This window comes from Phascolarctos cinereus, unplaced genomic scaffold (genome assembly GCF_003287225.1).
Source record: "Phascolarctos cinereus isolate Bilbo 61053 unplaced genomic scaffold, phaCin_HiC Scaffold_7;HRSCAF=346, whole genome shotgun sequence".
In the NCBI taxonomy this organism is placed as follows: domain Eukaryota; kingdom Metazoa; phylum Chordata; class Mammalia; order Diprotodontia; family Phascolarctidae; genus Phascolarctos; species Phascolarctos cinereus.
The window spans coordinates 46,206,047-46,230,437 of NW_027556180.1; the positions used below are offsets into that span (position 1 = coordinate 46,206,047).

Consider the following 24,391-nt stretch of genomic DNA (forward strand, 5'->3'; position numbering starts at 1 on the left):
AGTGAAGCATTTCATTCAGTAATCAAGGGAAGTTCCATAGTAAGTGAACAGAACACCAGCCTTGGTTGCTTAAGTTGTATAGTGAACAGACTACTGGAACCTAGAAAAGCTAGGTTCAGATCCTATTCTGATGCACTGCAAATAATTGATTAATAAATGTTTGATAAATAAAGTGAATTACTGGCAACTCATCTGTAAAATAGGGCTTTTCGTACTCACTTCACAAGTTACTGCCAGGCTCAAATGAGAATCTAAAATTCTTTATAAACTTTAATACACTATCATGCTATACAGATACATTATTATATAGTTTAAAAGTACTGTTAGGTTTTTTTGTTCAGGATCTTTAAATATAAATGATATTAAATGTTAAATATATTTTGTGTTAACTATGCTAAAAAGATAGGTCACAGGGCAGTGAGGTGGTGCAGTGGATAGAACACCAGCCCTGGAGTCAGGAGGACCTGAGTTCAAATCCAGCCTCAGGCACATGACAGTCACTAACTGTGTGACCCTGGGCAAGTCACTTAACCCCACTTAACCCCAACTGCCACACACACACACAACAGGTTGTGCTAAATACATTTATAATACTGCCGCAACAGATGTTGCTTTTCAGTAATGTTCTGTGGCCTGAAACCTTGCTAAGCTTTGGCTCTCACTTTGGTCACAACATTGAGCCCAGTACTGTTTTCAAGGAATCAGCTAACCACACTAGATATACACACAGACAAAAATAACTGAGTTAGAAGGCACCTCTGAAGGCATCTAGTCCAACCTCTACCTAGGCAGGAATCCCTTTCCACACATCCCTGACAAGCAGCCATCCAACTTCCACTTGGAAGCCCTTCAGTCTACCTAAGAGACAATGTGGCCAAATGGAAAGAGTACTCTAGGTCTGAATCTTGCTTTGGTTACTTGTTAACTATTGCCCTGCACAAGTCAGACCTCTCAGAACCTGTGTTTCATTATCTATACAATAATAACATTTATATTACATGCTTAATATACTTGTGAAGAAGTGCTTAAGCCTTAACAGACAGCTAAGCTCTTCCAAATCTCTGTCCCCTATAAACCAAAATCTGCCCCTCTGCAATTTCTACCCCCAGATCCTTGTTCTGCTCTCTTGGCACAAGCAGAAATGTCTTTTCCAAACAAACTGTCCTTCAAAAACTTGAAAACCTATCTTGTCCCACTATCAGAGTAAAAGTTGGCATTAAGCAAAGTCATCTTTATATATTATAGAATATCAAAAGCAAGTGAAAATAGTAGTGGACTGTAGTAATCTCTTGTACATACTAAAATTATAGCCTAATGATTATGGGTGTACATTTTGGTTGTATAACATATGCAGGGCCCAGTAAATATGTTTTCCTACAATATAATTCCTTAAAGGCCAGAAATATATTCTATTTTCCCTTTGTATTCCCAATACCCTAGATCTAATAGATGCTTAAATGCTTGTCAGACTGGATTTGACACTGTCTAGAGATGTCGTGCTGATTAAAAGGGACTAACCTTCAGAAATTGGAAGCTTTGCAGGGCCATGTGCCATGTTCAGCATCCTGGGAGGACAATAATCTTGGGGGTAAAATCATGACAAAAGGAGTAATGGACTGTAGATCTTGATTATTCCTGGTTTGGGGAGGGGAGTTTAGAGAGAAAATGGGCCGAACTGAATGATACATAGCTTAGAAAAAACAGTTAAGACTTAAGCATGAAAGCTTCCCCAGGTATCTACTAGGCAGATAATTTTTTTAAGCATAGCACTTAGGGAAAACCTGGAGAACTATAAAGAATAGGTGTGCTATATCAGATGAAATGTTTGACTTTTGAATTTACACAATGACAAACCAACAGAGTGGCAAACTGCAAGGCACATTAATCTCAAGCTAATGAGTGGTGGATATGTCCACCCAGGGCTCTGTTCTTAAACTGTGTACAATAGTCCTATGAATGAAGACCCACAGTGAGTCCCAGTGGCATGTTGTAAGCATATTTACATTAAATCTCATACTCTCAACATCTCAGTATGTTGGCTAAAAAATTTACTAAACAATGAGCTAAAAAATTCTACTACTCATGCTCCTAATATGGATGTAAATCATGACATTTTGGAAGCTGTAGTAACTCTGTCAGGCCACCAGGATAACATTTTGCATGTCTATAAAGAAGAGAGACAGTTTCACATAAGACAGTAGAGAGAGGGCTGTCTTGGAGTCCAGAAGAGCCACGTTAAAGTCCTGCTTCTGACAAAGGCTATCTGGAGGAGGGGGGAAGCCTACTGGGGGCCAAGAGCAAATCAGTCACCCTTTGAATGCCCCAAGGCAAACCTCCTAAGGATACAAATACATGAGGCTAGCTGATCTGCAACAATGGAATCAGTCAACAAACACTTACTAAGTGTCTCCTTGAAGTTCCTCAGAACTAAGAGCAAGGTGTACATGTACATAGACGCGATATAAATATTAAGTGAATAAATACACATATACAAAGTAATCTGGGAGGGAGGACACTGGCAGGAATCAAGATAGGCAGCTTCCTGCAGAGGATGGTGCTGGCTGCATCTTACATGAAGAGAGACACTCTATGAGATGGAGGTAAGGAGGCAGTGCATCCTAGCACAAGGCAGAGCCAGTACAAAGGCACAGAGATACAATGTCACGTATGAGGACAAAAATCCAGTTTGGCCAGATCCCAGTCTGGGATGGGATGGAGCCTCGTCATGTAAAGTTTTAAAAGCTGAACAGTTTGTGTTTTGTTTTCTGTTTTTTCTGGAGACCTAGGAAGCCACTGAAATTGAGTGACTAGAAGTTATGAGGTCAGTTCCACATTTAAGAAAACTTACTCTGGCAGCAATGTGAGAGGAGAGATTTGAGGCACGAAGACATTTAGATGGCTAATGCAATAATCTAGGTGAGAGGTGATGGAGGACTGAATCACGAGTAGAGAAGGGGGCTAGGAAGTGAGAGCTGCTGAGGTAGAAAAAGCAAGATTTGGCAACTGAATGGACTGTGGTGTAAGAGAGAACGAAGAGTTGGGAATAACGCCAACACAGGAACCTGAGGCACTGCAGACACAACAGTGGTACCTTTAATGGGGGGAAAGAGAATGAGTTCAGCAAGAGACATGAGAATTTAAGCTATCTCTAGGACGTCCAGCTCAAAATGCCCAATAGGAAACTAGTCATCTGGGACTTACGTTCGGCAAAGAAAGGAGCTGGATATACAGATCTGGGCATCATTTGCATTGAAATTACAGTTAAACCCTTGGAAGCTGATGAGGTTACTGACAGGTCTAGAGGGAGAACAAGGCTAAAGGGACTGAGGAGTGATCAAACATGCAGAAGAAAAACTAGGAGTGAGTAGTGCCATGAAATGCAGAGAGGTCAGTATCCAGGAAAAGAGGATGATCAGACTCAAATGCAGCAGACAGACCAAGAAGGATGAAGAGTAAGGGGAAAAAAATGATCAAATTTAGCAATTAAGAGATCACTGGTAAGTGCAATTTCAATTGAGTAGAAAGGCTGATTACGAAACGTGGAGAAGGGAGATGGAAATGGAGGCGTGAGTATAGATCAATTTTACAAGTAATTTTGGCTGAGAAGGGAGCAGAGATATAGAAAAATATCTTGAAGGAGATGGCAGTGCAGGTATTTTAGGGATGGAGGAGACTTGGGGCATGTTTGAAGATAGAAGAGAAGGAATCAGTTGATGGGAGGTTGAAGATTTGAGAGAGGAGATGATTAAGGATGCAATCTGGAAAAAATGGGAGGATAGATCATGTACACATATAGATGGGTTGGCAAAGAATTGCTACTTCTTTGTCAGAGACTGGGAGAAAAGAATGGGAGATAATGTAAAGGGGTTTTCAGATGAGCTCACCTCAAATGACTTCATTTTTTAGTAAAAGAAGAGGCAAGGTCTTCAACTGAAAGAGGGGGCAAACAAAGAGGTATGAGGGTTTGGGGAAGGGAAGAGGTTTGAAATAGCTTCTGTGGGTGGTGACCGTAGGGAATCAATTAGGAATAATTGATCTTTCTAACATTCAGGTCTGACCATATCAACACCCCACCCCCAACTTCAGTGACCACTGATTATCTCCAGGATTAAGTATAAAATCACCTGTTTGGCTTTTAAATTCCTTCCCAGCCTTCCTCTTCCTCCTGTTCTAGTCTTCTCACTCCCCTCCATGTAATCTGTGATCTAGGGTCACTGGCCTCCTTGCTGTTCCTCTTGTCTCCCAACACCAAGCATTTTTACTGGCTGTCCTCCATGCCTGAAGTAATCTCCCTCCTCTCCTCCAAGTAGCTTTTCTGACTTCCTCTTAATCCTACTGCCTTCATTCTGTTAATTATCATTTGTTCACAGCTGTTTGCATTTTGTTTCCCCCATTAAACAGTGAGCTCCCCAAAAGCAGGGTCTGTTTTTTGCCTTTCTATGTATCTCCACAGCTCACCACAATGCCTGCAACCCAGGAGGTGCTTAATCAATAAATGCTACTTGACTGACAGAAATAAAAGGCTTGCCTTGCTGCAACCAGGGTCCACTTAAGGTTGGATAAAATGAATTTGCAATGTACCCAGTGAGCATAACAATGGTGACAACTTTCTCTAGTTCTGTCTCACAGCTACTGAGCAGGAGTTCAAGCACACAGTAGGAATAATCCAGGGCTAAGGTCTGCAGAAAAAGAGCAGTGACAAGACAAGGGGCCAAGGGATTCAAGAGCGCAGAGCAGTGTAAAAGGGCAGTGGTTGGCTAGCAGGTTGGGACTAGAAAGGGAAAAGAATGTTAGAGCAGGGCTAATGGCCTTTGCTGCTCCAAAAGATGAAATCATAGGTTCAGATCTCCTCCTTCCCCCAAAAAAGTATAAAAACTGTTTCTGACCCCAAAAGTCCTATCACAACATGGTCCTATTCATAGGATGTTGTTCTTGTAGTAGTTGTACTTATACTGACTAGCCCATATTCTTGCCATACCCTTCTGTAAAATAACATAACACACACATAGACAGCTTGGAGTTAATGGTACAAAATGGTAGCCACAGAACTAACTGAGGATAACTAATACAGAGCTGAAATGTGACTGACAGATAACTGGAATCAAGCTCATGACCTTCATTCCATTAGCACTATATTGTAAGTAACTCAGTTAACTGGCTATAGAAAATTATTTACCATAAAATAAATAAATACACAGTTCAATCTTTTATACTAACTTCTTTCAGGCTCCTTCCTATAAAGCCTACTTGTTTGCTGGTAAGGTCAAAGTGGCATAAAGCATAACATTCACTAGACTTCCAAATACACGTCAATATTTTTGTGTTTTTGTTTTTTGCTAGGCAATGGGGTTAAGGGACTTGTCCAGGACCACACAGCTAGTAAGTGTCAAGTGTCTGATGCCTGATTTGAACTCAAGTCCTCCTGATTCCAGGGCCAGTACTCTATCCACTGCACCACCTAGCTGCCCCAAAATAAAGTATTTTTAAAATAAGGTGCGTGCATGTGTGTGTGTGTGTGTGTGTGTGTGTGTGTATAGGGAGAGAGAGAGAGAGAGAGAGAGAGAGAGAGAGAGAGAGAGAGAGAGAGAGAGAGAGAGAGTGAGAGTGTTTCTAGACATAATACTATTGCACACTTAGACTACAGTACAATGTAAAAATTTACTGGAAACAAAAAAATTTGTATAACCTACTTTATTGTGACATTCACATTTTTGCTGTGGTCTGGAACTGAACGCACTATATCTTCAAGGTATGCATCTATAATTCTATCTGAAGGCCTAAGAGCAACTACACATCTAATTTTATCAAGTATCTTTCAGCCTCCAAAGTCTATGAATGTCCTATTAACTACTAACTTGAACTGAGTCTTGCTTGAATTTATATCATTATTTACCTAAATAACTGCTAACTGTACTAAATACTTTAAAATAGAGTTAGCAGGAAGGTGTCTCAAATAATTAAAATATATGCTATACTTTTAAAAAACATATTTGAAATTCACACCAACTGAACATCACAAATTTGAATGGAGAAAACTTTATTATTGAGGCCAATCTGTTACTGAGTTTTTTAAAATGTAAGAAAACAATGATACCTTGAAATGTAGAAATTTGTCCAAAACTTAAGTGTCTACTAAGTACCAGGTATTATGCTAAAGTCTGGGGATGCAAAAAAGGGCAAAAGATAGTCTCTGTTCCATAGGAAATCCAAGACTAATGGGGAAAGACAACATGCAAAGAAGCCTGTACAAACAAGAATTAATCAAGCCTTAAAACATCACCTGACTTTTTTTACATATTATAGTCCCAGAACTGTTTTTCACTAGGGACATTTTACCTTATCCTTAATGGAACAAAACCAGAACATTAAACAAAGGCAAAACTATGGAGCCCAAACTATACCACTACTCTTATCATTTGGTAGCTTGTGATCAACACAAGATAATAAGAATAAACATCATCTTCAAGGAAAAAAAAAACAAGCATATACTTTTACAAAATTCAAGATATTTTCTTACTAGTATACTGATGAGAAAAATAGTAAATAATACAAAAAATTTTAATCTCTAGTATGTAAACCAACAAATACATAAGAGCTTATTTGAAAATTAGTGTTATGCCATAAAAATTACATGACTTCGTTTTGGTACTGGCCAAACCAAATCTCATAGTCTTACATAACTACATCTACCTTCTAAAGCTGTCCTTATCAGAACAGACATTCTTATGTGTTCTATTATTCGATGTTAGTATGCCTTTAGCATCCCGAGGAGTACCATTACAATAGAATGAACAATGAACCTGGAGTCACAGGACATGGGTTTGCCACTTTCTACTTATGTGACCTTGGGCAAATCACTTAAATTCTTTGAATCTAAATTTCCTCATTGGTTCAGATGGCCTCTAAAGGTTACATGATGTTCAAGATGTATGCTGAATAAGAGTATTTTAGATGAACTGATATCATTCTAACTATAAATTATACTTCACATTTAAGAAGACAGAAAGCTGAATCTATATTTTAACATATTTTCCTTTTCTCAGTTATGTTAACTTGTATCTCATCTTTTCTAATGAAATGTCTAATTTTATCTTTCAATGTGTACAATACATATTAAATATTATCATTTTCTTCTTTACATATCAGTTCCGTATGCTAAGCCTCCAAAATAATATTCCTACTCAGATAGTTTTCTTGATGTTTTAAGAATCAAATCTGATAACTCCCTAGCAAATAAAAGCAGTTGGATGAAAAAACATTTTTGGTTTGGGAAGAAAACAATCATGTGCACACGGGCGCGCGCACGCACACACACACTGCATAGCTCTACAGCTAGAAGGGACCTCTGAGACCACCCAATCCAACCCTCTCATTCTACAGATGATAAAACTGAGGCCCAAAGGGTAAGGTGTCTTCCTCAAAGTCTCACTGGTTAAATAAAAAGCAGATGAGGGATTTTAAGCATAAGTCCAAATGTACCACGATTTCCACCATACCACACTGTGTTGGGAAAACACTCACTTAAGGTAACTGGTTAAAAAAGCAAAGAGAAAGAAGCATAAGAATCAATTATTATAAGTAATTATCATTTTTGCAGTTTTCCTAAAAATTTTAGCTAATAGAAAAAGCAATCAATGTGTGTTTTCAGTCTTGAAAAAGAAGGCTATCAAATGATAAGAATGAATGATCTGGTATCAGAAGGGGGAAGAGAGGGAAGGAGGAAAAAGAAAGGAAGGGGAAGAGAATAAGCATTTATACTAAGCTATGTACCAGGCATTGCGCTAAGCACTTTTACAAATATTATCTTATTTGATTCTCACAACAATACTGCAAGGTAGATACTGTTATTACCTCCTTTTTACAGATCGGGAATCTGAAACAAACAAAGGTTAAGTGACCTGCCCAAGGTCATGCAGCTAGTAAGTGTCTGAGGTCATTATGCCACCTTACTACAGGCAGGCAGGCAAGGAGGGAGGGAGGGTAATAAGAACTTATGGCATCCACATATGTATGTAGAAACAAAAATGTTTCCACTTTTCAAGCCAGGTCACATTTTATTCTTCACGCTGTCACATAAAAGGATGGGAAGGTATCTGTCTGTCTCTCTAGGTATGAATGATTTCTATACCCTTGCAATCCTGCATTCTTGCATGCCTTATACCTAGGATGTTGATTTTCATCAACAGGAATTAGGAACAGTGCACTACTTTAATTATTATCATCACAGGGTGAAAGTCAGACCAGATTTGTGCAAGTGTCAAACTGACCCACACAACACAATGCTAAATTGTGGTTTTCTAAGTCAATATATGGCCTGCAGGCATCTGTTTCTATTTGAGTCTATCACCTCTGGCTTATTAGACAGAGAACCAGTCTTCTAGGTGGAGCAGTAGACAGAGCACTGGCCCTGGACTCAGGAAGACCTGAGTTCAAATCCTTCCTCAGATACTTGACCCTTACTAGCAATGTGACCTGTGCTTGACCCTGTGTGGCAAGTCACTTAACCCCAATTGCCAAAGAAAGAAAGAAAGATTAAATTGGCCCTAGGAAGACAGGGTTCAGTTCCTCTAATATATACTAGTTGTGGTGACTATGAGCAAGTCATTTGACTTCTCAGCGGCCCAAATAACCTCTAAAGCTTTACTTTAAAAGTGCACCGGCCCAGACCAAAAAACGTATCAGTCTGCAGCTGAGTAGGAAAGGAGGAGGTTAAGAGGGAAAAAGAACTTACATATGTAAATCTGTACATACACACATTAACATAATGCTCAGCACAGTACTGTGAAAAGGGTACTGGTTCTGGAGTTCCAGTCCCATCTGGGACCCTCACCACTTGAGCTGCCTTGGGCCAGTCACTCACTCTCCCTGTCCTCAGTTTCCTCAACTGTAAAATGAGGAAGCTGGAACTGATGTTCTCTGAGGTGCCTTCTAACTCAAGATCTATCTTCCTTTGACCTTTTGATGGCAAAATTACACTGCATATACGATAAACAAAATCAAATTATTGGATATTAAATGTTTATCACCAATTAGACAGATATACACACATATGTACATATAAATGCAACACTTTTACTCTTACTGGGAAGGATGAAAACACCTCTCTTGCGGATCAAAATAAAAATGCCACCCCACCCCACCCCCCAAAAAAAAACTCAAAAAATTCAAAGTGCTGGGAAAAATTCATTTTGGACAATTTTAGTTTTTTCCTAAATCTTTTCCTTATTCTATGCTAGCTTTTTTATTTTTTCACTATTCCTTATGAATTCTAATATCTTAACATGGCTGTATTTGAAGGACAATGGATGTGTACCTGCATAAGTGAGCTCAACAAGCATTCAGGAGCTTTCTAAATTAAAGGAACAAAATATTAAGACATTTATTATCATTTTGAAGGTAAAATGAATAAACAGGAATCAAGAAGAAATTTTGCAATTAGAGAAAATGGATCAGATAGTCTGAAACCCTAAGTCTAAACCAATGAACACTTTAGTCAAATGTATGAAATCTTATTTTCTTAATAATTATTTGTTGGAAAAGAAAATTACTTAAACCTCCTCCCTCCCAAATATGTTTTCCCCAAGAAACCTGAACCAAGTGTAGAAAAAGGAAAACAGACTAAATGAAAATTAATTAGATGCTAATTGCATTTCAAGAAGTAAATCAGTATATTGAAAAACCAGTACACAAGAGAATAATTTACATAATTATCATATGATGCTCTTGACACAAGAGATAGCCTCCAAGCTTAGTAAGAGCCAGATTCAAGTCTTGCCTCCAATACAGACTAGCTAAGTGACCCTGAACAAGTCACCTGAACTGAGAAGTTCTCCAAGCAAATCTCCAATACTGTAAGTTGCAGAGTCATTGACCAGAACTGATTGAAAGAATTTCCCTCACCCACGTTTCTCCACACCAATGACACTGCACATCTAGTCCCCATCCGTATCACACTAACATCTCCTAAATCTACTACCCTGTATTTCTTTCAAAGAACTATGATAACAAGAAAGTACTGTTCACTTCATTTACCAACGATTACTGAATATAATACAGATCCTGGTGGCAATCATCTATATAGCCCCTGAACATTCTTCAGTGCCCAAGTGCATAGTCTTTTTATACACCCTAACCCCTACCCTCATGCAACAAGGCTTCAATATACCACTGATGCTCCCTCCAATACCCTAACTTCTCAGTTCCTTATTCAAGTCATTTCCCATGACCTATTACTCTACCCTACCTCAGTGACACAAAGATGGTCATAGACTGCATCTTGCAATCCACCGACAATTGCTCTATATCCATGTTCGTGAATTCTGAAATTCCTTTCTCATCACAATCAAACACCAATCTCACTTTATGTTTTACAGCCCCCACTCTATTCTCTGTCCTCACGGTGGTTCCCAGGCCACGTCTCCTCCACTGGTTCTACTCCCCTTGCCTCCCTATCTTGAACCTGTGGTAAACTCTGCACTTTCCTCTGCTCGCCAGTCCTTTGCCCCCTCATCACTTTGCTGATCCGATCTCACCAAACCTCAACTCTGGTCTGCTGCCACTCCTGGCATCCCTCACTCCAATCACACACTTCTCAGTGGAGCTGCAGAAAAAAAACAAAATGTGCTGACTGAGCTCACTACAGATTTATGTAACATCATTTCAACAAGGCAAGCCAGCCACTTGGCTATCCTGCTCAGCACAATAGCTCCCCTAAACCATTTCCTCCTCCATAAAGGGCCCTCTCTTCCCCACCTTTTAACTGAGGACCCTGACACCCTTCATGGAAAAAAATTATACTATTCATCTAGATGTCTCCTTCATATCCTCATATGTCTTACCCCACTAACTCTTCATTTATTCCTGTCTCTGACTCCATGATAATAGATACATAACTTATTATACATCTGAGGAAAAAGAATATTGTTCCTATTTATATGTACTAAGTCAAAGTCCCTTGTACAGTCTGCATGTTTGTTTTGGGTTTTTCCAATTCTAGACAAATCATACAAAGAAACGTGTGTTGGTCTATTAATCTTTTTTTGTAAATAAGTAAGTAATCTACATTATATCTCTTACATTCTGAATTTAAAGTAGTGGATCACCTTGGAAAATTAATCACTACGATATTTATAAGATGAAAATTCAGGCAGAAAGCAATATAGACTTTTAAGAGTGATGATTTTCCATTAAGCAAAAATCACCTTAGGTTTCATACGTGGTCACACTGAGGAAAGATAGCTCCATGTCATCCCATATGCTAATAACCCCCTACAGAGATAATGTTACACTCATACAACGTCTAACGAAACTGCACCTGTCCATATTTTAATCAGTCATTATCAAATATTTCTACATTTCAGGTGAAATATACCCTCAAAGCACACCAAGCTAGTTAAGCTTTTTAACCTTTTGTTTTACTTCACCAATACTTCCCACAGTAGGCTGTGAGAATTTCTATTTTGTAGAGGAAACTTTCTAACTCCCATATCTTACTCTTTAAATGCTCCATCTTAGAAATACCATGTAACACTGCCTAAAAGGGATGGGACAGATGAATGTCCTCAGAACTACATGTGCCATCTTTTGACCTCCTTTCCCTATAGCTAGTCATTATGAGTAAATCAGTAAGTACTATGGATTTCATGGGCTCCCCATTAATTTTACTACCAGAGATCTTCTTGAAAACAAAAGACATTTAATGAACACAATCAAGACTAAAACATATAATTGCCACTCTAGGGAAACATTTGTTCCATGCGCTCCCTAGTGTGAACAAGGAAGACAAAATATGATTAAATACCAATTCTAAATCCACATAGATACTAGAAACTCTAAGACATGAGGCTGAAGTGGTTTTGTTGGGACCTGCATGCTCCCATCACTCATATGCCTCACCTAGAAAAAAGAAAGGAAGAATGCCAATTCTCCAGCCTCAACGGAGCTGTAGAGCTGGCTAGAGATGGTGTCTTAAAATCAACAAAACTGAAAACACAAAAAAGTCTGGATGAGAGAACTATAAACTAGATGCCTGAGAAGAGCCTGGCAAAAAATATCATTTCTGATAAGACTTCTTCTTAGTTATGACAACACTGTCAAATTTTTAATAAATGGCATCATCTGTCTGAGGGAGAAGATTTAAGTGCGTCTCAAGCTATAATCACCCAAGCAGTGGGGCTAAAATTCCCAAAAATTTGGCTCATAATGAAATAACTATAATTTATAATTTTTTTTGTTAAACATAATATTCATACTTACTGAAAACTATTTTCTATGGCTACAAAAGGTATTTTCCAAACATTTACTGCTTTGGCAGCTGCCAAACAGCAACTTTTGACTTCATTCAGTAAATTCAATATTAAACACCTACTATGTATCAGGCACAAGGAACGCAAAGACAACAAAAGTGACAGGCCCTATCCTCAGGAATATTTATCTACTAGATAAATTATGACTAAATATTCTACTAAATAAAAAGTACTAAGTACAAATGGTCTGTGATGGAAATATACTGCAATATTTCATTAAAATAATGAAATTTATAAGCAGTGTGAAAAAATATTATACTTCATACACACAGAATAACAAATGACTTAAAATTCAGGTATACTGAAAAAAACTGGGACTAAAACAATAACATCACCTATCAATTCTAGAGTGACTCATCACAAATGCACTCTTAAACTGAATTAAGTTTAAAATCAAGTTATAATTTAAATATATTTTAACATATAAGGAACCCTATGATTATCTTTTTATTTGATAAATTTGGATGTTACATATTAGAGACTGTTAAAAGTCAGAAGTTTGTAGGGGGTGACAGTTTGCAATACAACTGGTAAAAAAAAGTTTTAAAAATAGTTAAGAAAATGAAATACTAACATGAATAAGAAAAATAAAGAACACCAATACTTTAAAATGTTGTGGTTAACCACAGTAATAGTCTCAAAAGTTGTGCTTTTACTTGGGAAAAAGCAATATGTAAATCACAGATGTAAAATGTAATAAGGAGATGTAAATAACACACTGGGAGGCAGAGGGGAAAGAGATGAAAAGAGGGGAAATAAATCTCACATAATTGGGGTATACAAGTAAAAGTCTATACAAACAATAAAGATGGGGGGGCTGAGAACAGGCCACACTTGAACCTCACTCTCATCTGAACTGATCAAAGGGTGTGTGTGTGTGTGTGTGTGTACATGTACATGCGCGAGCATAGACACACACAAAGGCATTTCACTCAGGGAAACAGGAGGGAAAAGGGATTGGCGTGGGATAAAAGAGTGGATAGATTAAAGGAGGGATTAGCTTTAAGCAAATCAATCTCTAATCAAGGAAGTACACAATTATTTATAGCAACTCTTTTTTGAGGTGGCAAAGAACTGGAAACTGAGAGGGTTGCCCATAAACTGGGCATGAGTGTGACAAATACTACTGTGTTATAAGAAATGATGAAGAAGATGGTTTCAGAGAAATGGGAAGATTTGTATGAACTGATGTAGAGTGAAGTAAGGAGAACAATTTACTTAACAAGACAAACAACTTTTAAAGACTTAGGACTCTAATCAATGCAATGACCAAGGGGGACTCCAGAATCACAACAAAACAGGCTGCCCACCTCCTGACAGAGAAAAGATAGACTTCAGAGTACAGATTGAGATGTATTTTTTGAACCTGGCTAATGAAGAAATTTATTTTGCTTGATTATAGATGCTATAATAGGAGTTTTGTTTTTCTTTCTCAGTGGGAAAAAAGTGGGGCCAGAGGAAGAGAAGGTAAATTTTCATTGATTAAAAAAAAATTCTGATTAAAAACAAACAAAAAATTTACAACAGAAATGGCTGGGGAAAGGTGAAGACCATTAGCCCCAGGGAGGGGTCTGGTTGGGAGGACAGAAGAGTAGCAGTAGCAGAGCAGAAAACAGTCAGTGTGAACATGAGGGTGACAGGGTAGTTTTGGGAGGGAGGGCATGAGAAATTGGGAGGAAGTGAAACACAAAAGGCTTCAGCTGAGTCTTGATGTCTTTCTACACCAAAGTGCTATGTTTGTGTCTGCATATGCAAGCATGCAATGCCTCTGCTTCAGATAAGGTTAAAGTTCATTTGGTGCTGCCTCCCCACCCCTTCCTCTATGTTTGTATACTCTTACTTTCATGAACTCCATTATAAGAAATACTAAGTTGTATTCCTTCTTCCCTTCTTCTATGCTAGTATATTACTCCTCTCCCTCTTTGGCCTATTAAAACTTTTAGAACAGAACTAATCCACTCCCAAGTGTCCACTGTTTTTCTTATTTAACTCCCTCAATGCTCTTTGGAGACATTGATATTCTGAAGGGACCTTGTTTCTTCTTCCTCCCTGTTACATAAAACACTCAGGGGCTGTCCTAGTCTGAGTACAGCAGTGTAACTCTGGTGGATGTCCTCTCTGCCCTGGCTGTTACTGCTCCCCAAGGGCCCAGTTATGGGCTTACAAGGAACCTGGGGCATTCCTGAAGGCATTCCACCAGGGCTGCCTTTGGACAGAGAACCTCACTGGCTATAGTGGCTCTGTCTCTTCTCTGGTCACACTAGCAACTCTGTGCTTGTTTGCTGATGCTGGTGCTGACTTTTCTGGTGGCCTCTTTTCTTGTTGACAATGGGCTGGAAATTTTTTTGTCAAGTTCTGGGGTAGTCACTTATACTGTAGTTTCTGATCGTTGTTTGATCTGGTCTGCCTCATTTCTCACCTGTTCTGGGACAACTCCAACTTCTCCATGATGACCCAGGAAGCTTATTATTAGAAAAACTTCATCATCCTGCAAGATCCCACGAGCCTCACTACTCTGCCCCTCATCTAGCCTTTGCCCCTCTGATGGAAGAGTGGAGCCATGACTTCCCCAAGTCTCCTTTACAGAGGCAGCTCAGCTCAGAACATCTCATTTCTCACCTAGCTTCACTAATCTGGGACTTGTGACTTCTCCATTGCATGCCCAAGTTGAGTGGCTTCATTCACTTCCTCCCGCTAGCACATAGTAAGCAAGTGCTTAATAAATGTTTATTGACAACTGAAAGGTCTAAATTTCAGGTTTTCTCTGGAGTGGGTGTGGTAGAGCTGACCAGCCTGCCTCAGTTCAGACTGCCATTAGGTTTCAAGTCCAGTAAGTCTCGTTCTTGACCCCTCTATAGCTTCTGATACTAGCAGAAACACCCTCTTCCTACATTTTCTCTCATCCCTTGGCTTCCATGGCTCTACTTTCTACTGATTTTCTTACCTGTCTGACCACATAATCTCTCTGGTATGATCACCTCAGGGAGAGGTAGTTATACTTTTTTTAAAATAGTATTTTATTTTTATGGTTACACCTTTGATCTTGCCATCACACACGTTCATAATCTAGAACTCTAAAATACCATTCATTATCTGGTCTTCATTTCCTATCAGTCTATCTCTTCCCTCTGCCTCACTTCTCCTTTACCTATTCTTCATGGTCTTGCCAAGCACACCAATTCCACCATCCTTTACTGTCAGTATTTTTTCAGGGCATAACCCCTGCTCTCAGGCTACATTCTCTGCCCTTCCCAATCTCAACCCCTTGGTTAACCAGTTCTGCTCTATTCTACTATGGAACTCATCATTGGATTATTCTTACCATCAACCCCTCCTGTTTTAATTCACAAGTTTCTGAAGAAAGCTGGAAGATGTCAATTATCAGGGACCTCATGCGGCTGTATATTCACTGCAGCAAAGCAATCCTTCCCCTAAACCAAGTCTCAAATCTCTAAAGGTGTTCCAAATCTTCTCTTCTCTAAGCCTCCTGCTGCACTTCTTTTCCCCATCTCTCCCTCCTATATCTCCCAATAAAGATTCTATTTCCAATTGAACATTATAAACACTTAAGCCAAAATAAGTTTGTTCTGTGATCTCACTGGCATGAGATGTTCCATTCATCGTAGACTGAAAATGCTCTTTGCCTTCTCATGCAGAAGATTCTCATCCACATTCTCCTATAAATTTTCCATGACAGATTCCACCAAACTGTCCAGACAGATTTCTCTGGTTCTGTTACTGCTCTGGAGGATGCCAAAGGAGCACCAGGTTGCCCACTGATTGTCACTTCTTTTCTTTACATAACCTTCCCATCTCTTTTTCTGTCTAATCAAGCCTTCGATACTATCTTTTACACTATTTTTTGCTTATAAGTCATTATTACAGTAATGAGGGAGAACATGGTCCTTAGAGTATATACTGCCTACTACTAATCCATATATGGCCTGGGCAAATCTCCTTCCCAGAAGGTGGAATGGAGGGCCCTACCCTGTACTTCAGATCATGCTCAGGTATTCTCTATTTCCTATCTGCTTACTACATAAAGAAAAAGTCTTTTACTTGACTGCTAAGCCAGAAATAAGTATGCATGTAAAATTCATGAACAGACAAAATCAAGCTCTCTCTTTCCTCGTGGTGACTGAGTTAAGAACCTCTATAAGCCTTGGGGTTAAGGGACAGATAGCATGAGTGGACTACAATCCCCACCTGGACTGTTTGACAAATAGCCATGAACATATGGATAGTGCTTTTGCTTCTTCGAACTCTGTTGAATCTATTCTTTCCTAATACTGGATGAATAAATATCCTATAAGAAATGAATCAGGCTGCAAACTCATGAGCTTGGAGAGGCTGGGGAGCCACGAGAAGTTCACTGTTGGGAATCCCAAGCAAAAACTGCCACAGACACCACAGCTGAAAGAGAATGTGTCTTCCTAAGCCCAGCAGCTGAGACACCACAGTTCCCTGCAGAAAAGGGAGCGATGAATCCATCAGCTATGCCTGACCTCAGAATGACTGTGTGAGGCAGATGCTGGCAGCAGTCATTTTAAATTTGGATCCCACTCTCCTAGGAACTGAGGTGGCAAGGGGGAAGAGTGTGCCATCCTAGTTGGGGGAGAAATTTTTGTGCTTTGGGTTTTGCTACTTTTCAATAAATATCCTTTTGTAAAAGCAATAAATGCTAATGTGATTCTGAAATATCAACGGAATAAATGATACTGGGGATATACTAACTAGCACTGGCACACAATCCTGGGGCAGTAACCACTGGTGATGGAGAGTACAAGTAAGGCACTGGATGGGACTTCGAATGTTAGAAGAACCACAGGGACACCCTGAGAATCTTGGGAAAAGATGTATCTAGGAACCTAACCTACCAATGGAATTGCGGTTGAGAGCATGAGACCAGAATCGCTAGGAGTGCTATAGTGGTAATATGTAACAATCTATGAAACAATCAATATTTCTAAAATAAAATGTAATAAAAAGTGTACCAGAACTTTAAAAACAATCACCACAGATAGATAATTGGAGAGGCTACTCAATAGTGCCACATTCTTTCAAAATTTACAAAAATGTTACTTTAAATCCATTTTCATCTGTCTGGTTCAGAAAATCTACACTAAAATACTTTATAGTCAAAAGGATTTAGCTAGTATATATCTGAAGTGGAACCTCAGTATTTTGTTTGCTATCAAGTGGAATTTGGTATAAAATGAGACTATCAAACATAGCTCAATGATATTCAGTTAACGAACTATTCAAAGGTCCATGTCAAAAGGTCATATTCCCTAAAAAGGAGGCTCCAGAGGAATGAACTTAAAAAATAGCATTACAATAAGATTTCAATGCATTTAAACCCTAAAGAAAGCCATTTGGGAAATAAAAAACATTCACTTGCCTTTCTTGAATTTATGTATAGGGAGTTTCTTAAGTTGATCTTTACGAAGTCGATTCCTTCTAGCTCTATGTCTGTCCTGTACAAATTTTGTGATCTAAAATTAACAAAAGGATGCAAAAGTATTACATATAAACAGAAAAGGAATTTTTAAATACAATTTTTAAAAATTAATTTATTTTGAATTACCAACAATCACTTCCATAAGCTTCTGAGCTTCAAATTTTTCTCCCTCTCCCTCTCCACCTCCACCTCCCTCCCCAAGACGGCATGCATTTTGATATAGGCTATACATTAAATACAATTTTAATAAATGTCTTTATATTCATTGATTTTTTTAGTTTTCTTAACAATGGTTGCAAAGAAAAGTTGAAATTAACAAAATATGACTAAATTTCATTAGTGACTAGTTTCCCACAATCCTTTGCATTTTGTATTCATTGACCCTGACACATTTAATTTACTAAGAAGCATTTTAAATATCAAAAAATATGTGCAGATTTGTACAATATAAAGCTTACAGATTAAGACTAAAATAATGGAGGTAATGGGGCGTGAATGAGGGACTTACAATGGAATTCTATATGCTATGATCCCCTGGGCCATAGCTCAGTAAAATATTCATTTCTAAAAAATGACAGCACTATGTTGCTGACCAGTGATTATGCATACTGCTTAACTTGATCTGTACCAATGCAATGGCTAACATAAACATTTCTTTTGTCAAAATCATCACAAAATGCAAAGTGTTTATAATACATTTTCATCAAAAAGCATTTATTAAGCATTTAATGACATGGGAGAGTTTAAGTGGTGTATTAACAATTAAAGTAAATTGGCAGAGCTAAACTTTCTCCATGTCTTCTAAGTACTTAATCTCAAAGATTAACACTCCAAGATATACTTGTACAAGGGAAAACAAAGAACAGGATCAAAATATCAAATCAAAGCAAGATTGTGATTACACAATAAAGCATTTTATATTACATATGGGTCAAAGTTAAAGTGTAGGCTGTAAACTGCAGAGAAGAAAAGAAAATATAATTAAAGTAAAGATCAGAAAAAGCAACCATGGGAGGTTTACATCTACAATTAGCAGGAAGACAGAAAGCCGTCAGCAGTACTCTGAACAACTCACAAAAATTTCTATTTTCATCTGTACAAAATACAGCTGTATAATTGTTTTAAAAGATTCTTTTCTGGGAAGAACAGCATATGCAACTAATACTCCTACCTTGAATTTCAAACTATCTATTCTCTTAAACATAATGAAAAAGAGTGCCAAATTTCTAACTTCTCAAATAAAACTGGGAAGAGATTATAAGGTAAATTGTCATGCAATATAAATGTAAAGAGGAACTCCTTAATGCTTTTTCTTTACATATTTAGATTTTGTGTTTCCTTTAAGAGCTTAAAAGAAAACTTTGAAATGCTAAAACTTCCAAGTTAATAACTATACACTGTATATCCAGTGCAGTGAAAGGCATTCTACTGATCTTCAATATGGCATTCTAAATATCTGCCATGTATGTGTTCTACTTTATAATTTCTTCTGTGGACAGCTGTTTAATGATACAGTTGTTTGCTTCATCCAACTTAAAGTATGAGTTGAATGGGGGGGGGGAGCTGATTAATTATACTGGTGAGGCTGATGTTCTTGTCTTATAATGTCTATGGCAACAGATACCTGAAGGGATAAAAGTACAAGCAACTTAAGGGAAGAATGTTCTCCCACCCTTGTCTGTCCCCTCCACTCTACCACAGTATTACAAAAATGATGAACAGGTGCTCGCTTAGTATCTGTGATGACAGAATTCATCTATGCCTTTTCCCCCTTGCTCTTACAATGTACACAATGTTGCTGATTCATGCTACAGCGAATGGTTGGCATTGTTTGGTGATCCAAAAGCAAGTCCCTTCAGTCAAAATTTTACACTGCAGTTAACAGAGTACACTTAAGATGGTGCTGTAAAACTCAAACAGAAATGGATTCCCTGCAGGATGCAGAGTGACTCAGAAAGCCATAAAGTAACTATCTATGCTACATAGTATTTTTTTGTTTATTTTGTTAAGCATTTCCCAATTACATTTAATCTGGTTTGGCCACACTGGAGAGTTTTGCAGAATGTGAGTTTGACACCTCTGATTGAAGGTAATAATACAGGATCAGATGGATATACCAAAGTTATTTGCCTCCTGACACTACAGTTACTGAAAATACTAAGACCCATATTCTAATTCCAAAAGAGCAGATGAAAACAGGGTCATAAAATTCACACAATTAAATAATCCCTACATAATTCTTAATTGTAACACGATGAACACTGACCAAAGTTATACATGTGGATCACACAACATACACAATATATCTTCTGTTCACAGACTGTTCAATCAATCAAAATAATACCATGTGAAACTAGCAGACAAGAAATATTTCTTGATCACAGATACTGATGTTTTAGTTAATTTACAACTGAATAGTACAAAATTAAATAGTGGACTAAATTCTCCTGAGTTACCTTTCCCTTCTTAATAGACATTTTCTTAGAAGACTATGTTGTAGAAAAGAAGGTTAACTACACAATCTTTCCTACGTGAAAATTTACCAAGTGTTCAAAATTCTTCTACTCAACTCTTAACAGCACCAGTGTATCATAACCATAGTCTAGGTTGTATACAAAATACCAGTTCTCAAGTCTCTATTCATATCGATCCAATGGTCTTCCCTAATTGATTCTCTATCATTCTATCTTTACCATCTGTTCAAAACTCTCTCCACTCTCAGCTTTCTAAACCAACCCCTCAACAGAGAACTTGAACTCATACTCTACTGAGAAAACAGAGGCCATTTTCTACGAGCCTTCTTCCTTTCTCTGTATATTATTCTTCCCCTGATCTCTCCTGCTATGCTCTGGCCTCTGTGCATGAGATGGTCTTTCTTTCTCATCAAGGCCAACCATGTACTTCTGACATCATCTTCTCTCTTCTTCAGGAGACTGATCCCACATTTCTCTAAATTCCGCCCCCTTTGGACATCAATTTTTAATTTTTCCCTCTCTACTTGGCTCTTGCCTTGCTGCCTATCCACAAAGATGACCAGGCCTCTCCTAACATTTAAAAAAAAACCCCTCACCTGACATTAAAATCCCTCCAAGCTATCAACTTCCAACTCCTCCAAATTAAAAAAAAAAAAAGCTGTCTACCATCCTTGCCTCCCCTTTCTCTGTTTTCACCAACTTCTCAAACCACTGCTGTAACATTCCACACTGATGAATTCTCTCCTCCTGGATATTCTATTCTCTCCTCTCTGGGTTTTTAGAACATTGCTTTCTGTTGATTCTCATGCAATCAGTATGAGTGTTCCTACTGCTCCTTCACAATCTCTCTCAGTGGACCATCAGTCACATCAATTCCATTAACTACTAGAGTATATGTACCAAGGCTCTGTCTTGGGCCTGCTTTCCTCAATACACTCTCATTCAGTAACCTCACCAGCTTGCAGAAGGGGCTCAATTATACTTTCTACTAAGTAGGTGACTGTCAGATCTACTACCCAGCCCTCATTTCTCTCATGTTCCAGTTCTTTTTCACCAGCTACCTAGCTGTTTACTGACTGGTTCATTAATTTAGATTATCTTAAGTGTGTATTACAGGAACATTTTATAAGGTCAGCACTATTAGGCATGTTATTTCTATAGGGGAAAAAATGTGTCATGCTGCTTTTTTCCTAATCCTTGATCTATTTTTTAAAAGTATTTAAAATTACCTACCATGAAGATGACAATCAAGATGAGACATATGCCCACTATGATGAGGAATGGTATTAGGTAGTATTCTAGAGGAAGGCTAAACTCCGGAACCAAAACAATATGGCCTCTGAGGAAAAACACAAAACAACATTTGCAAAACATCAGTATTTGTCAAATCATGTTTTGTAAATCCCTAATGCAGCTGGACAAGTCTCAGGTTCAGACTCTACCACTGACACTTCTTAACCAGTGGTAACCACACACAGGTCCCTTTATCTCCTTGATTTATTATTGATTTACCTCCTTCATTTATTAATGTTTTGAGCCTCCATGGAATACCCTATGGACTTTAATAAAGTGTCATGGGTTATAAAAATTCATTTTCATGAGAAAACCAAACCAACCAAATGAAAACATGTACTTCTGGGCATCCCTTAAATTCCACTAACCTTCTTGGTCTCTTGCATAGGAATACTATGTAATACATAGACCTTGGAGGTTATTCTGGATTCTCAAGGAGCACAAGCTGTGGAGGATCATTTCAGGCAGGAAAGGCTTATTACAATAGGAACCTGACAATCGAATCTTTGTCACATGAGTAGCAGTCTATGCATAGGAAGGCCCATTACCAGAAGGATAACCAGCATATGATTGGTTTTTGAGATTCAACTCATGAATATGGTCTGTGTTGATAGAAAGAATAAGCATACCATGAAAACATAGATCCCTGAAGAACTGGAGTAAAAATGCTGTTAACAATACACATACGGCCCTTTGGGAGTGAGTGAGTGTGTGTGCACGCATGGTTTTTTAGAAATGAATAAGATCATAGTCAATGAAACAGGAAATCAAATTTGGAATAAGCTATACAATGGTAAGCACATTAGCTATTTACTAATGCTGGACTTAAACAAGGAAGAAGCCTATTTCCAGGACTAGGTGATAGGCAGTCAGACCTTACAGACCGTAGACAATGATCTAGAAGGCCTCCCCTAAAACTGGGCTTCTTAGGCTTTTTGTTTCATGGACCCCCTAGGTGCAGCTTATTGACTCCTTCCCAAAATAATATTTTTAAAAGCATAAAATAAAATACAACATGTCCAAAACAGAACTTACTATCTTTCTACCAAAAACTCTCTCCTCTTCCTAATTTCCCTACTACTGTTGAGAGTGCCACCACCCTCTCAATTACTCAGAATCAAAACCTCTAGGTGTCATCCTCAAACTCTTTTGTTCTTGTTGTTTTTCAGTCCTTCATTCACATCCAACTCTTTGTGAGACCTTGGACCACACTGTCCATGGGGTTTTCTTGGCAGAGATACCGGAGGAGTTTGCCGTTTCCTTCTACGGTAGATTAAGGCAAACAGAGGTCAAGTGACTTGCCCAGGGCCATACAGCTAGTTAGTGTGTGAGGCTGGATATGAACTCAGGTCTTCCTGATTCCAAGCCCAGGACTCTATCCACTGGGCCATCTGGCTGCCCCATTCATAAGTCTTTTATCCCCCTCCATATCCAATGAGTTGTCCAATCTTGTCATTCCTACCTTTGTAACAACTCTTGTATAAGCCCCCTTTTGTCCTATGAGACTACCATTCTGGCAGATGCCCTCTTCACCTCATACCCGGATTACTACAGTAGTTTGCTGATTGGTCTCCTTCCCTCACATCTTTCCCCATTCCAAATCATTCTCTACTCAGCTGTGGTTTAATCCTCCTAAATCACAGGGCTGACCACGTCAAACACTGACTTAATAAACTCCATTGGCTCCGTATCATGTTCAGGATCAAATGCAAAACCCTCTATTTGGCTTTCAAAGCCCATCATAACCTGGCCCCTCCTTCCTACCTTTCCAGCCTTCCATAACCTACTCCCTTTCACATGTTCTGCCCCCTAGTATCACTGTCCTCCCTGCTGTTTCTCCAACACAAAACACCACCTCCCAACTCCAAGAGTTGTCACTGGCTGTCTCAAGGACCTGCAACTCTTTCCCTCCTCATCTCCACCGCCTGGCTTCCTTGTCTTCCTTCAAGTCTCACCTCAAGTTTCATCTTCTGCAAGAAGCCCTTCCTGGTCCTCTTTAATCTTAGTGCCATCTCTCTCTGAAACAACACATGATTTATCCTATGTCGAAGTTTTCTATACATAGTTGTTTGCATGTTATTTCTCACATTAGACTGTGAACTCCTTGAGAGCAGAGGCTGAGTTTTTTGCCTTTCCTGGTATCCCAATGTTTATCAGAGTGCCTAGTACATAGTAGCTCCTTAATAAACTCTAATCAATTGACTCACTATATGAGATTACAAAGGAAATCAAAGGTTAATGAAACTAAAGATATAATTTCTTTCTTATCCAAGTTCATAGGCCCCCTGAAATCTGTCCAAAGCTACCAAGTTAAGAATTCCTGTCCTGGGGCAGCTAGGTTGCACAGTGGATAGAGCGCTGGCCCTGAAGTCAGAAGGACCTGAGTTCAAATCTTGCCTCAGACCAAACACTTGACACTTACTAGCTGGGCAAGTCACTTAACCCCAACTGCCTTAAAAAAAAAAAAAACTTCCTGTCCTATAGACTTCTTTATCATACATGAAAAAGAACAGTAAGATATAAAGTGAATGAATTTATAGTAATTGCTTCATAGAAATGTTATGAGGATCAACGAACTAATTTGCAACTTTAAAATGCCAAAGTATTATTGTTATTACCTACTGGTGAAACTGGCTAACAAGAAAGTGAGGATTCCTTAATCTATTTTAACACAAAATTAATACTTCTTGCCTATACCAATAGCTACTCAAGGATACAGAATCAAACAATATCAAAAAGCATTTAAGTACATACTATATACACCACTCACCGTGCTAGGTAAATAAAAGTTAAACAATTCCTATTCATAAGGAACTTATAGTATATCAAGGGAAGCAATATGTATGTGTGTATACATA

At 38.4% G+C, this 24,391-nt stretch overlaps 1 protein-coding gene across 4 annotated transcripts in view; it reads right to left on the minus strand.

The window, feature by feature from the left end:
• Positions 1–24,391, minus strand: part of RNF13 (ring finger protein 13) — a 96,196-nt gene that overhangs the window by 3,096 nt on the left and 68,709 nt on the right. For all 4 annotated transcript variants that reach the window (XM_020980896.2, XM_020980895.2, XM_020980894.2 and 1 more), the window contains 2 exons: positions 21,474–21,579; positions 17,707–17,800 (listed from right to left, as the gene is read on the minus strand). In XM_020980896.2, coding sequence (XP_020836555.1) covers positions 17,707–17,800; positions 21,474–21,579 — 200 coding nt within the window. The remainder of the gene's footprint in view (positions 1–17,706; positions 17,801–21,473; positions 21,580–24,391) is intronic.